This window comes from Stomoxys calcitrans, chromosome 4 (genome assembly GCF_963082655.1).
Source record: "Stomoxys calcitrans chromosome 4, idStoCalc2.1, whole genome shotgun sequence".
Taxonomy (NCBI): Eukaryota; Metazoa; Arthropoda; class Insecta; order Diptera; family Muscidae; genus Stomoxys; species Stomoxys calcitrans.
This window is the reverse complement of record NC_081555.1, coordinates 62,365,511-62,378,552: the sequence shown is the minus strand read 5'-3', so window position 1 is coordinate 62,378,552 and position 13,042 is coordinate 62,365,511. Positions and strand designations below refer to the sequence as shown.

The 13,042-nt window shown below is 37.4% G+C and overlaps 1 protein-coding gene across 1 annotated transcript in view; it reads right to left on the bottom strand.

The window, feature by feature from the left end:
* Positions 1-13,042, bottom strand: part of LOC106091056 (nuclear cap-binding protein subunit 1) — a 107,925-nt gene that overhangs the window by 18,577 nt on the left and 76,306 nt on the right. The window contains exons 4-5 of the mRNA XM_059366746.1: positions 672-919; positions 356-599 (exon numbers count right to left, since the gene is read on the bottom strand). Of these exons, the coding sequence (XP_059222729.1) occupies positions 356-599; positions 672-919 (492 nt within the window). The remainder of the gene's footprint in view (positions 1-355; positions 600-671; positions 920-13,042) is intronic.

Below are 13,042 nucleotides of genomic sequence, written 5' to 3'. Positions count from 1 at the left end.
AGACATGTCAAGTATGGTCTTAATAGTGAATGCAAACTGAAGGATATGTAAGATTCAGCTCTATATAGAGAGAAATTTTTGCATTACATTAAAAAACAAAATTATACCACTTTTTTAACGAAATTCTGTACTGTAACTCTCCTATAACTCCATATAATATAGATTAAGATACAATTATAATATTGCTCGAAATGAAATGAAAACAATGAAGATTTTTTAATAAAATCAATGCAAAAACCCTTATTTTTTTAACATGGCTAAAGTGAATTTTCTGAATAAAGTGAACAACCTTTACAATAATTAGTTCAATCTATGCCGACTTTACGTACTCATTTTTACTTCTTATTCTACTTACTTAATTTGATAACATGTTTGTTCATTTTCTTTATGGTCAAATGTAATATCTCCCAAAGATACATTTTTGTGAACTCTCCTGTCATTTCTTTGGAGAAAATCCAAGTGGCTACTGCCGAGCAGTCTACGATTTGCGTTTTCAACAATTTGTCAATGATAACGACCATCATTTGTTGATGATTTTGCCACAATTCAAATACATTGTGGAGTATGCAGATTTGTGCTTCCTCTGATTCTGCCAAAGCCTGTAATGACGCACGGAAAATAGAATATTAATGTACAATAACAGCTACTGGATTGAAAACTAACACAGCTACCTTAAAAACTAAATGAAATTTAGATATTGCAGCGAAACTGTGTGAAAATGATTTCGAGCCCAAATTCAGAAGGGTCTGCACAAAGACATCAATTTTCAACGGATTAAATGAGGTCTCAGACATTTCCTGATCGGCATTTTCTCCCGAATTTGGCAATTCTTTTAGGATGTTGACCACCTCTTCTGGCGTACATTTTTGGCGTATGGCCACAACCAATTGATGGGCCACTTGGGTGCCGGCCAATGAAGCTGCAATGAAACAAAAAAAGAAAACATTAAAAAATGTTACAAACATTCGTTTTGTTATTTATTGCTTCATTGCATAAATACTAAATTTATTTCGTGTAAAAAAACAAATCAGGAAATGTTGAATAAAAAAAAGATGTCACCAACAACAACCTTTTTAAATTAATTGGCAACAGAAGAAGTGTCGTCAACCACTAAAGGTATGCGTTTTACTTTCATTTTTTCTTCTTTCTCTTTAATAAAAATGTTATTTCGTTAAGTGATGTTCGTTACTGCCATTACCTCATTGTTAGGTATGTTTGAACAAATGTAACAATGTGCAGACAGTGTGTGCGTGCGACTGTGATTTGTCTTTCTTGACACTGTGGTCTGAATAAAGCAATTCGTATTATTTGTAATATAATTTAGTTTTAGTTACAAAATTGTAGAAACGCTATATTCCCGGATACATTCTCGATTTTGTTATAGCCCTCTACACTCACTCATTCTTAGACAATTTTATACATTGCGATACCATAGGCCTTGAGGTTAGGTTAAGTTAAAGTGTCAGTCTGCCATCAGACCCATTTAGACATTTTTGTCCATTGTGATACCACAGGATCAGGCGAAGGCAGATGCCTTCAAGTTCCTATCGTTGAACCGTCCAGATCGCTTTAACAACATACAAATGTTCACATCCGCTAAATCGGGACACACACAGCATATATCCTATAGTCTCTTCTTCCTCGACGTCCTCACAGCTTTTGCAAGTCGTTATTGGTAACCTTCAGTCAGTCAAAATGTTGTCCGATCAGACAGTAACCTGTCATGACGGACACAATGACTTAGGGCTAAGCGGTAGACCTCTTCAAGTCTAGATTAGGTCACATCATTTTGAAATGTTCCCCAGAGATTAAATGACTGCCTGCCTGAGAAGATATTTTTATGACATTATATCGTAGCCATTCCACCACTTCTGTAATTGCAAGGATACATACTACAGTGGTCGATCAATCTTCTCGATATGACCAGGACAAGGTCTGCAGAGTACACTGTAGAAGTCAATGTAACTTCTATTACCAGGAATATTGTAGTTCCAATGGGTTCTATCAGGAAGAGTGATACAGTACTTTTTATCAAAAACGGCTCAGGCCGTGTGTAATCCACACTCTGAAACATCGGGCATTGTATCAAGGATAACACAGTGTAGATAGCCGCCGCATGACCACAGAGAAGCAGAGGCATTAGGTGTCGCATGAAATTCAGTGCATCAGACGGTGTCGTCCTCAATACTGCGGTGAAGTACAAACAAGCCATCCTTAAATCTTGTCCTATGGACCAGATCAAGCTTGCTCCCATACAGGAGCTTGACGAGGATCGCCACATCCACGTAAAAATGTGGCAACAACAACAACACCATACATATATAGGTCTGAATAACTTCCGACGAATGCATATCAGTGACACACATTTCCCAGTTTCCTGGGAAATGTGTGTCAACGAGTAGTTCTAGTGGTTCTTCGCTAGACATTGTCCATGCATTCTCTGATTTTTTTTAAATATATACCACCGTAATAGATCTTGAGGATAGGATCTTTCGTAGTCTAGAGGCCTCAGGTGTATTCTCCACGGAGCTGCAGAATTCCACCCAAAATTTGTTCTTTCTCAGCTCGCCTTATATTTTCTTATCTCAGCCATATAGACGTCGCAATCGTGTGGTGTTCTTGTGACTCTCGCCCTGTTGAAGAGTTTTCTGGAGCCCTTCCTTAGTTTTGGGGTCCACCATGACGGTCGCTGTTTGCCCTTTGGCTTGGCACCAGGATATGCTGACACAAGCGGGTCATTCAGGGCCTTCGTGATCCTCCGCAGTTTCCACTTCCTTTTCTGGTCTACAAGGTATAAACGTGCAGAATGTGTATCGAAATTTTATCCCAATCCGCATTTCTCCTGTTTAATCAAGGGACCACATCTGCAAAAACATCTTCCCAGAGCTGAAACTATTATAACGATGATCAGAGAAGCTGTGGTCATCCAAAACTTATGTATATGTCCTTTATTTACAATCGGAGTATATTAATATATTACAATAATATATGTTCTGTGTGAACATAGGGCATCAACAAGCTGTCCCTATCGAGCTCTATTGTTGGCCAAAGCCTTGCTTGATTTCATGATATATGGGATGACTTTCAGTCTCCAACAATCCACCAGATTTTAAGAGATGTGGTCGATAGTTCATTAGGCAAGTGTTCAGCAATAACTCCTTCTAAAAGCCTTCAACTGAATCCGTATAATACAACTTCTTCAGACTATTCGAGGTCTACGACAGCCGTAGTTTGGTGCGAATACTGCATGTCTCGGGTCGCCATCAGACTCATACAATCTATCAATCTTCTAATCAGTGGTTAAAAGATTGGGATTACAGTCCCTTAGTCTCCCAAGTATGGATTCAGGATCTGAGCGAATCCCTGGTATCCAATCGTGTGCCATTGGTCGTGAAGGTATATCTTTCTTCTTGACGAATTTCAGTGCTGCGCCTTGCCAAATCTCGCCAAACTTTCTTACATTTCAAATGAGCGTTGATCCCCGAAGGCAACAGGCCTTCAAAACAATCAAACATCAGAATATCTTTTGATTGCTGGTGGAACACTCACACAGCGGATGTTCTATGCGTCTTCTTTTATGTCCTCGCATCGTTACTTTGATGTCTTCACAACCTTTAGTCTATCAACATGCTTTCCAATCAGTGAATTATCGCGACGTACACGATGAGGGAGACTTCTGCTGTAGACAACGACAACAAAGTCGATTGCGGTATATGATCTTTGAAGGTTCGTCGTCGAAAGTTCGTTGTTGATGATGAGCGATTGAAAGTTCGTTGTTGATGATGAGCTGTGTGCAAGATGGGTGCCGCGTTTGCTCTACATCCATACATCTGAAACAGCGCCGTTCATAAATCCAACATTGCGATGGCAAAACTTCATGAATTAATGTTCGAATTGCTTCAGCACGCACCTTACTCGCCAGGTTTATCACACTTATTTTTTGTTTCCAATTTTAAAAAATGGCCCGGCAAAGGCTGGCGATCTTGAGAAGCTAGTGTTTTTACTACAAATAGGGTATCGAAGCTATTGAAATTCACTGGGAAAAAGTATATCGAGCTAAAACTATATTGAGGATTAAAGAAAATTTGTTGTGTTTTATGTGCAAGGCCGGCAAATTTTGAAACCCCCCGTACCTTTTACCATAGATAGCATTGAATAACTTATTTTAAAGATTTTTAAATAAGGACTTTGGTATATATGGGTGCTTTCAGAATGAATGTCAAAACGATCAAAAATATATACATTAATACTGTGTGTCGCAAATCAATATCTCCATATATTACAAACGGAATGTCTAGATAAGTATAATAAGAGTAAAAAATAAATTTTATAGCACCTGTGACCAAAATATGTGTTATCCATACTCCAAACAAATATCCAATTCGTTAATTGTGTATATACCCCCATTTTATTGTGGATGAGCAGTGAAACTTTAGATACCAATGAATGATGAAGCATTCACGTCTTTCTCAAGGATTATAAGTCTCCTGATATAGCTAAGTACGAAGTTCTCACTCACTCATTAATGAGGCGAACAGCAGAGCTGGAAACCGCTATTTCCAGAATCTTTAAAGAAATCTGGACCCACAAAAAACAAGACACTTTTCAAATCGCCTTATTACCTTAAACTTTAAACTTGAAACAATTTGGATATAGCTTTAAATAGCTTCTTAAAACAAGAACATTGTATGAAATAATTTTTTTCACAAATATTAATATAATAGCCCACGGTTAGTCTTACCACGAAAGCCAGGGAAGAATGTACAATGTACGAACACCAGCAGTTCATGTCACCTACTCTACTAGAAACTTTTCTTGTAAAACGATAATAAATGTTTTTTTAATTTCTAATAACATTGCTTTTCAATTTTATATTGTACATCAAGAAAAATAAATTTCCTGATATCAGCTAACACTGTATGTTGATCCCTAATTATAACTTTTCTTACTTTTGCATGAAAACTTTCCTTTTTTTTAAACAAAGTAAATAACTGCTGTCCCATTTTCAGCAAATTTTCTCTCATACATCAAATATTTTTCCTGTTTTTCCTAACAAATTTCTTTGGGTGTGTAAATGAACATTGCTTGAAAACCACCAGTTTCTGGGTGGTTTCACTAATACTCATACCATATACACTAATCAATCTTTTGAACACGGATTTAATATCATAAAGACCAACTAAACTCAACTGAAATTAATGAATCGATGGCGATACGAACTTTGTAGTGGTTATGGTAGTAAATGAACTCCGATTTCGTTGAACGTAGTCGACATCAAATGAAGCTGTTACGTTCGAAAACGACAAAATGATTTCAATTGATTATAAAATAAAGCATGGGTTGGTTTCCATTATTATATTTTCCCAGTTTTGAATATTTTCCAGCAAGCGATATCCACCCTAACAGACATAGGCTTAGACAATAAATTTAAAATTACACATTTGTCTTCAACATACTTACACAGTACATTCGCATATCTTGCATCAACTAGAAAGTGTTTTATTTAAATGTTTTTTTTTTCACATTTTTTTTTGAACTGTACGACGTACGATATAACAATGAACGTGTTGTATGCATTCATTCAAGTAGGACTTTACTGGGTAACATACATAATAGGTCGCATAACAGATTAAACACATTTGTTATACGGACATCTTAAACAAATGTCCTAATAAAAATCATAAATATTGCCAATTTATGATGACACATTCTTGTATTGTTTTTAAGCAAAACATTGTTTGAATGTGTACACGTTTACAAGCTATCACCTAATAACAACTTAATTCCTTATGAACATTCCATTAGCGAACACGGGATACATCGGTATTCATAATACATCGATTGTTTGTCGATGTCGAACGGTTGCTTTTCGTTCGTCTGGGCTTCTTTTTCCGATCTATTTTCGTCTATATAGACGGTTTTTAGTATTTATTTTTGATGAGTTATTAGCACTTTTGGCTTTGATGAATCTCTTTATATGTCTAAACTCTTCCTTTTTTGCTCTAATTGCAGTTTAAACAAATTCTTTAGTGACGCGAAAAATTCGTTTCAAGATAGACAAAAAGGGTATTAATGCAGAGTTGAAATAGGTTCATTTCACAGATTTCCTTTATAAAACTGTCAAATAAATCTATTTAAATGCCTCTGGTAGGTGTCTACCAGAACTCACTGTGCCAAATTTTATCAAAATCGAATGAAAAATGCTTCTTTTATTGGTTCAACACTCTATATCGGGAGATCTCAGCTATATCCAAATATTGTCCCATTTGCACCTCATTTGACAGAAATTGGCAGGGATCTACTTAAAATCACTGTGCCAAATTTCATCGAAATCGGATGAAAAATGGTCCCCTTATCTCAATACTTTATAACGGGAAATCGGCCTGTATGGTGGCTATATCCAAATATGGTCCGATTTGAACCACATTTGACAGAAATTGGAGGGGGTCTTCCAGAACTCACTTTGCCAAATTTCATCTAAATCGGGAAATAAATGGATCTTTTATGGCCTTAATACCCTATATCGGGCAATTTGTCTATATGGCAGCTATATCCAAATATGGTCCGATCTCGACCACATTTTAGAAGAGAACTCAACTTACCAAATTTTATCGAAATCGGATGAAAAATGAGCAATTTATTGCCTCAAGTCTTTAAGACGGAGATCGGTGTATATAGCGCATTTATATAACTTTAGTCCGATTTTATGAGATCCGGTCAGGTTTATATACAAAGAATACGAAATCATCCAAAAATTTTTGCAAAATGTTTTATATAGCCAAGATATCTGCAAATTATAAATACCCGGGTATTTACCCAAATCACCCATCGCCCATTTCTATCAATCAGTACTGCCACCCCCGAAAAACGAAACCCTTTTTAAACACGAATTTACAACATTTTATTGGGTTGCCCAAAAAGTAATTTCGGTAATATAGTAGTAATATAGTCGGCGTTTGTAATTGCATTCTTTCTTCTGTCAGTTATCAGCTGTTACTTTTAGCTTGCTTTAGAAAAAAGTGCGCGAAATTTTGTTTACATTTGTTTGTTTGGCGTCAATTTTAATATGGGTACCACATGTATTGAAAGAAATTCATTTAACAATCCGAATCAACGCTTGTGATATGCACCTTAAACGCAATGAATTCCATCCATTTTTAAAACGAATCATAACTGGAGATGAAAAATGGATTGTTTACAACAACGTTAGTCGAAAACGATCATGGTCCAAGCATGGTGAACCAGCTCAAATCACTTCAAAGTCTGATATCCACCGAAAGAAGGTTATGTTGTCTGTTTGGTGGGATTGGAAGGGTGTGGTATATTTTGAGCTGCTTCCAAGGAACCAAACGATTAATTCGGATATTTACTGTCAACAATTGGACAAATTGAATACAGCCATCAAGGAGAAGCGACCAGAATTGGTCAATCGTAAAGGTGTCATATTCCACCAGGACAACGCTAGACCGCACACATCTTTGGTCACTCGCCAAAAACTGAGTGAGCTTGGCTGGGAACTTTTGATGCATCCACCATATAGCCCTGACCTTGCACCATCAGACTACCATTTATTTCGATCTTTGCAGAACTCCTTAAATGGTAAAACTTTCGGCAATGATGAGGCTATAAAATCGCACTTGGTTCAGTTTTTTGCAGATAAAGGCCAGAAGTTCTATGAGCGTGGAATACTAAATTTGCCAGGAAGATGGCAAAAGGTTATCGAACAAAATGGCAATTATATATTTGATTAAAGTTCATTCTAAGTTTTATTAAAAATGCATTTACTTTCTTTTAAAAAATCCGCAATTACTTTTAAGGCAACCCTAAATGCAGCGGCACAGAAAAGCTTACATACCGAAGACTTCGGTTGGTATTGTAAATGGGTCAAATCGCCCCATATTTAGATATGGTTTACATGTACACCGGGGTCTCGGTTTGAGCCCCTACTATAATCCGATTTGGCTGAGGTTGGAGTGCTTCGTTCATACACCTAAGCCAATAATCGGCTTGTTTTGCGCCTTAAAAAATAAAAAAAGAAAGTTTTAAGTTAGGAATTCTATGCTAATTACAAAATCCTCAATTGTTTTCCATACCACTCCCCTAAGTTGGTTCATGTATCGTGTCCCCACCTAAGTATCGGTGTCTGTTAGCCGCGAAACCCGGGCAATGACATAGGAAATGCTTCAACGCGTCATCATCTTCCCCACATGCCCTAAACATGCTATCACTTGCTGCACCGATTTTGCATAAGTGAGCTCATAGTCCTTTGTGTCCCGTTATGATACCAAAAGCTATACTGACCTCCTTCTTACTTCCATTCTGTAATAGTCTCGATCTCTCACGATCTGGATCACCCCATAGGATTTTCGCCGTCCTACCGACTGTTTCGCTATTCCACAGTCTTACATGAACGTTTGTCGCCCACGCCCTTAAATCGGCCTGCGTCGACCCGAAAGGCTTCATGTTAACCAAGTGATAAAAAGTACTGTACCACTATTCCTGATAGAACCGATTGGAACTACGATATCCCTGGTAACAGAAGTTACATGACTTCTGTACGGATGGTTCCAAACTAAACGACCAGGTGGGGTGTACTCTAAAGATCTAGAACTGCTCATATCGAAAAGGTTACCCGTCCGTCACGCGAAGATCCTTGCAGATATCCCAGGGAATTGTAAAGCTGACGAGCTTCCGAGACTAGGAACTACCCTACACATTCCAGGGATACTGGAATATATGGGTATAACTCTAGCGTTCTATAGCGTTCCAATTTTTAAAGTTCAAAATTGTTCTTTCAACCTTAATGTAATTACACAGTTTTCTTTCCTAAAAATTCGGGAAACATAACTGGCTTACGATACGACCTAATATAAATTGTGGTAAATAATTTTATATGAAACCTAAATATGTATTTATTAAATCGTTTGTACTCAGACATAAACTGCCAGACACTTACATATGTTTACAAGCATAAATGTGAGAGTGCCGGCAACGGAGCGTAAAATACCCAATTGATGAATGGATGGTTGGTTGCTGGGTTGTATTAATGAATCAAGCTACAGACAATTTTCCTTCTCCATAAGCCAAATTGTAAGTGGTGCGTAAGCAAACAAAGGAAGCAACAGAATACTTACGCAAGCGTATCGCAACAATGTGCGGTACCACAGAAGTGACAAGAAATAAATTGAATATTATTAATTCAATTCCAACCCAAGGCTTTTTCTCACTGAAAAGCTGCTAGCCAAGGAGGCTGACAACTTAAATAGGTATATCATAAATGTGCCTTGTAATAATTAAGATGCCCAAAACAAGGTCTTCTCTCCTCATAAGAAGACTTTATTTTCATACATTAATTATAAGTCCATATAAAGACAATGTCAATGGTATCATATTAGAAAAACTGAGAAAAATAATTAGAAAGATTATTCAAAAGAAAATATAAATTCTAAAAAAAAACCTAATGTGGTATAGTGTATTGTAGCTTTGTGATCGACTTACAATCGCATTCTCTTATTCCATTTAGCACTGCTCATCTGTCCATCTTTACGTATAATCCAATCGTCATGAAATTGTCCACATATAACCCAGAACGAGCCCTTCAGAAACTCGGTCCTGAAAAAGCTCGTACATATACTCGTTTATGGAGGCGGTCACAAAAGTAGCTGACTTGACATATAGTAGTAAGAAAAAATATTTTCCTGAAAAGTGGCAACCTTTTAAAACATATGTTTTAAGTTTCAAGCCACCGTGGTGTTTAGTTTTTGATATTGAAGCACTCAAAATTAAACGATTTCAGTGAATTTGTAAATATGGAAACAATTGGTCACCGATATGTAATATAATATATACATTAATTTGAGAGATTTTAGTCCAACCAATATTAAAACCAAGCTAGATTCTACTTTGGGGTCGTCTGGGCCCTCATTTATAATCATAAAATATTCAGTAATTAAGTTTATGCCAGGGCTGCGTAATCGAGCTATTTTGACTTGACTCCCACTCCGGAGTCGACTTCGACCAAATAGAAACGCTATGTTTTTATAACCACACCATGGAATGGGGATATGCAAATCTCCGCCATTTCGTTTTTAATACCTCGAAATATTTGTCTGTGACCTTACAAAGCATATACTCAATCGTCTGTACATTTTAAATAAGTCTAGCCATATTCGATTTAGTTATGTCCGTCAGTCTGTCTTAATTTTTATCATATCGTGTTCAAAATTTAATACAGGCATCTTATTAAGCCTAGAGATGAAATTGGAAGAAATCGGAGGAAATCGGTTCAGATTTGGATATGCCTTCCATATATTTGTATATATTTGTCAACCGATTCTCACGAAATTTTGCGCGAATGTTTCTCTTATAACTCTTGACAATTCACCAGTAATGAATTTGATATATGGGAGCTTTATGGGCATACTTCGTGTGTCCTTTTGGTTGAAATCGGTTCAGATTTAGATATAGCTCCCATTATATTTTGGTGATTTCACAACTGATCCTCACAAAATTAGACGCTGATGACTATTCTGATCGCTAATAAATTTTGTAGATATCGGTTAGATATAGCACCCATAAATATAAATAAATATCTACCGGCTTTCACTTTAATGGCACATTTGCACAACCATTTATCAACCAAGTTTATTAACATTTTGCACAAGTTTGGTCGAAATTCTGCGTATCAAATTAAATAAAATTTAAATTACGAATAACTCTGTGGTGTATAAAAACAGAAACATTTTCCAAAAGCAAATTTCAAAGATATTCTTTTAAGAAAAGATTTCAATGGCATTTTTTCTTTTTTTTTTTAACGACATTTATTCAAGCCCAACAAGCCCGACAAGCCCAAAATTTGAACGAAGTTTTCTTTAAACAAATTTTTAATGCAATTTTGCCTAAAGAATTATCAATGAAATCTTTTATTAAGACTAATATTTAATAAAAATTTTAAGAATATTTTGTAAGACAATTTTCCAAAGAAAATTTTAAAGACAAAATTTAATTGATATTGTCCTTAAATTTTTCTAAAGACAAAATTTTAATAAAACTTTTTTTTGTTAGGTTAGGTTTAAAAGAGGGTGCGAGTATTAATCCGTCCCATAGCACTATGGACATACTCCTAAGCTAGTAATCGGCTTGTTTTGCGCCCTAAAAACTAAAAAGTAGCCTCGAACAAAAAATTTAAGTTAGGAATTCCGTGCTGCTTACAAAAATCTTTAAATGTTTTCCATGCAACGCCCCTAAATTGGTTCATGTCTGGTATAGTGACCCCACCTAAGTGCCTGTGTCTGTTAGACGCGAAAGCCGGGCAATGACAAAGGAAATCCTCCAAGGTCTCATCATCTTCCCCGCATACACTACATATGCTATCACTTGCCGCACCAATTTTGCATAAGTGAGCTCGTAGTCCTAAGTGTCCCGTTATGATACCGAAAGCTATGATAACCTCCTACTTACTTCCTTTCAGAAATAGCCTCGCCTTATCACGATCCGAATTTCCCCATAGGATTTTCGCCGTCCTACCGACTGTTTCGCTGTTCCACAGGGTTATAAGCACTCACGCCCTTAACTCAGACTGCGTCGACCCGAAAGGCTTCGGGCTTACCAAGTTTATTGATGGCAGTTCTGTGGACTTCACTGCCAAATCGTCTGGTTTCTCATTCTCATCGCGCCATCTTCAGAGAAGGCGCTAATCTCTTACCGTCCTGGTTGTTATTGCCCTTATGGTCTTTTTACTGTCCGTAAAGATGTTTATACCCGGCGTTTCGGGTTAACATGACACCACCTCACCCATTCCGTGATCGCCGGGATCTCCGCCTGCAGAACCATATTATGGTCAGGCAGTCTAAAACAGATCTCAGTCACTCGGTTTTCAATATATACCCCCAGGCCATCTCTGTCCTCTAGCTTTGATCCATCGGTGTAACATGATCTTCCAGATGGTAATACTATGGTTTCGTCAATCCAAGACTGTGCCGCTGAAAACAGTGCCTCACACTCGACCACAAGTGTCGTCTCAGGTATCCGATGGGAAACTTCTTCCATTCCTTCCATGTTTCCTTTCGTCATCTCGATTATCCTCAAAGGTTAGACCTGCTCCTATCCTCTATCCATTCTCCCATCGCCTTAAGTTTCATAGCCGCAGTGGCTGCCTCACACTTAATCTGTATGACTATGGGTCGGATATCTATAATAGTCTCCAGTGCCCTTGTGGGCGTAGTCCTCATAACTCCGCCTATGCCAAGACAACATGTTCTCTGAACCTGTTGTATTATCCATAAGTTGTACTTTTTCTCCATCGCAGTCCACCAAACTACTGACGCGTAAGTAAACATTGGTCTAATCACGATCCTGTAGAGCCAGTGGACTATCCTCAGAATGAGACACCATTTCGAGCCTACATAGTGTCCAATACCTGTGAGCCTTCTCGGTGCGCACCTGAATGTGACACTTCCAATTCAGTGTTCTGTCCAAGATCACTCCTAAGTAGTTGACCTTTTCATATATCGAAACCGTTCTATTGAGGAAACGTGGAGCGCCAAAGTAGCCCACCTTCGTCTTCCTCGAGAAGAAGCAGATTTCCGTCTTCTCTGGGTTAACATTGAGACCCCTAGGTCTAGCCCAGTCGTATGCCATCTGCAAGACCCTTTCGGACCTTCTGCATAGCTGGTTCGGATCCTTACTCCTTTGAAGTATTGTAACATCGTCTGCATAGCATACGGGTTCAAATCCCTCCTCAGTCAGCATCCGTAATAGGCCATTTATGATGGTCGAGTTTTAGACTTTTCGACTTTTTTGCAAAGTGTAGATGTATGGACTTTTTGTCAAAAATTTGCCAAATTTTCATAATAAGATACTTTTATTCCTACAACTTTCGATATATAATCATTTCTTTGTATTTTCATAAAGGGGAGGTATATAAAAAAAATTAAAATGCTAAATTTTCGCATTTTTATATCAAACCAACCCCAATCTTAACGCAAATACGGCATATTTTTCCCCCTTTTTGTGTTTGAATTAAAGCTTGAAATGGTTTTTA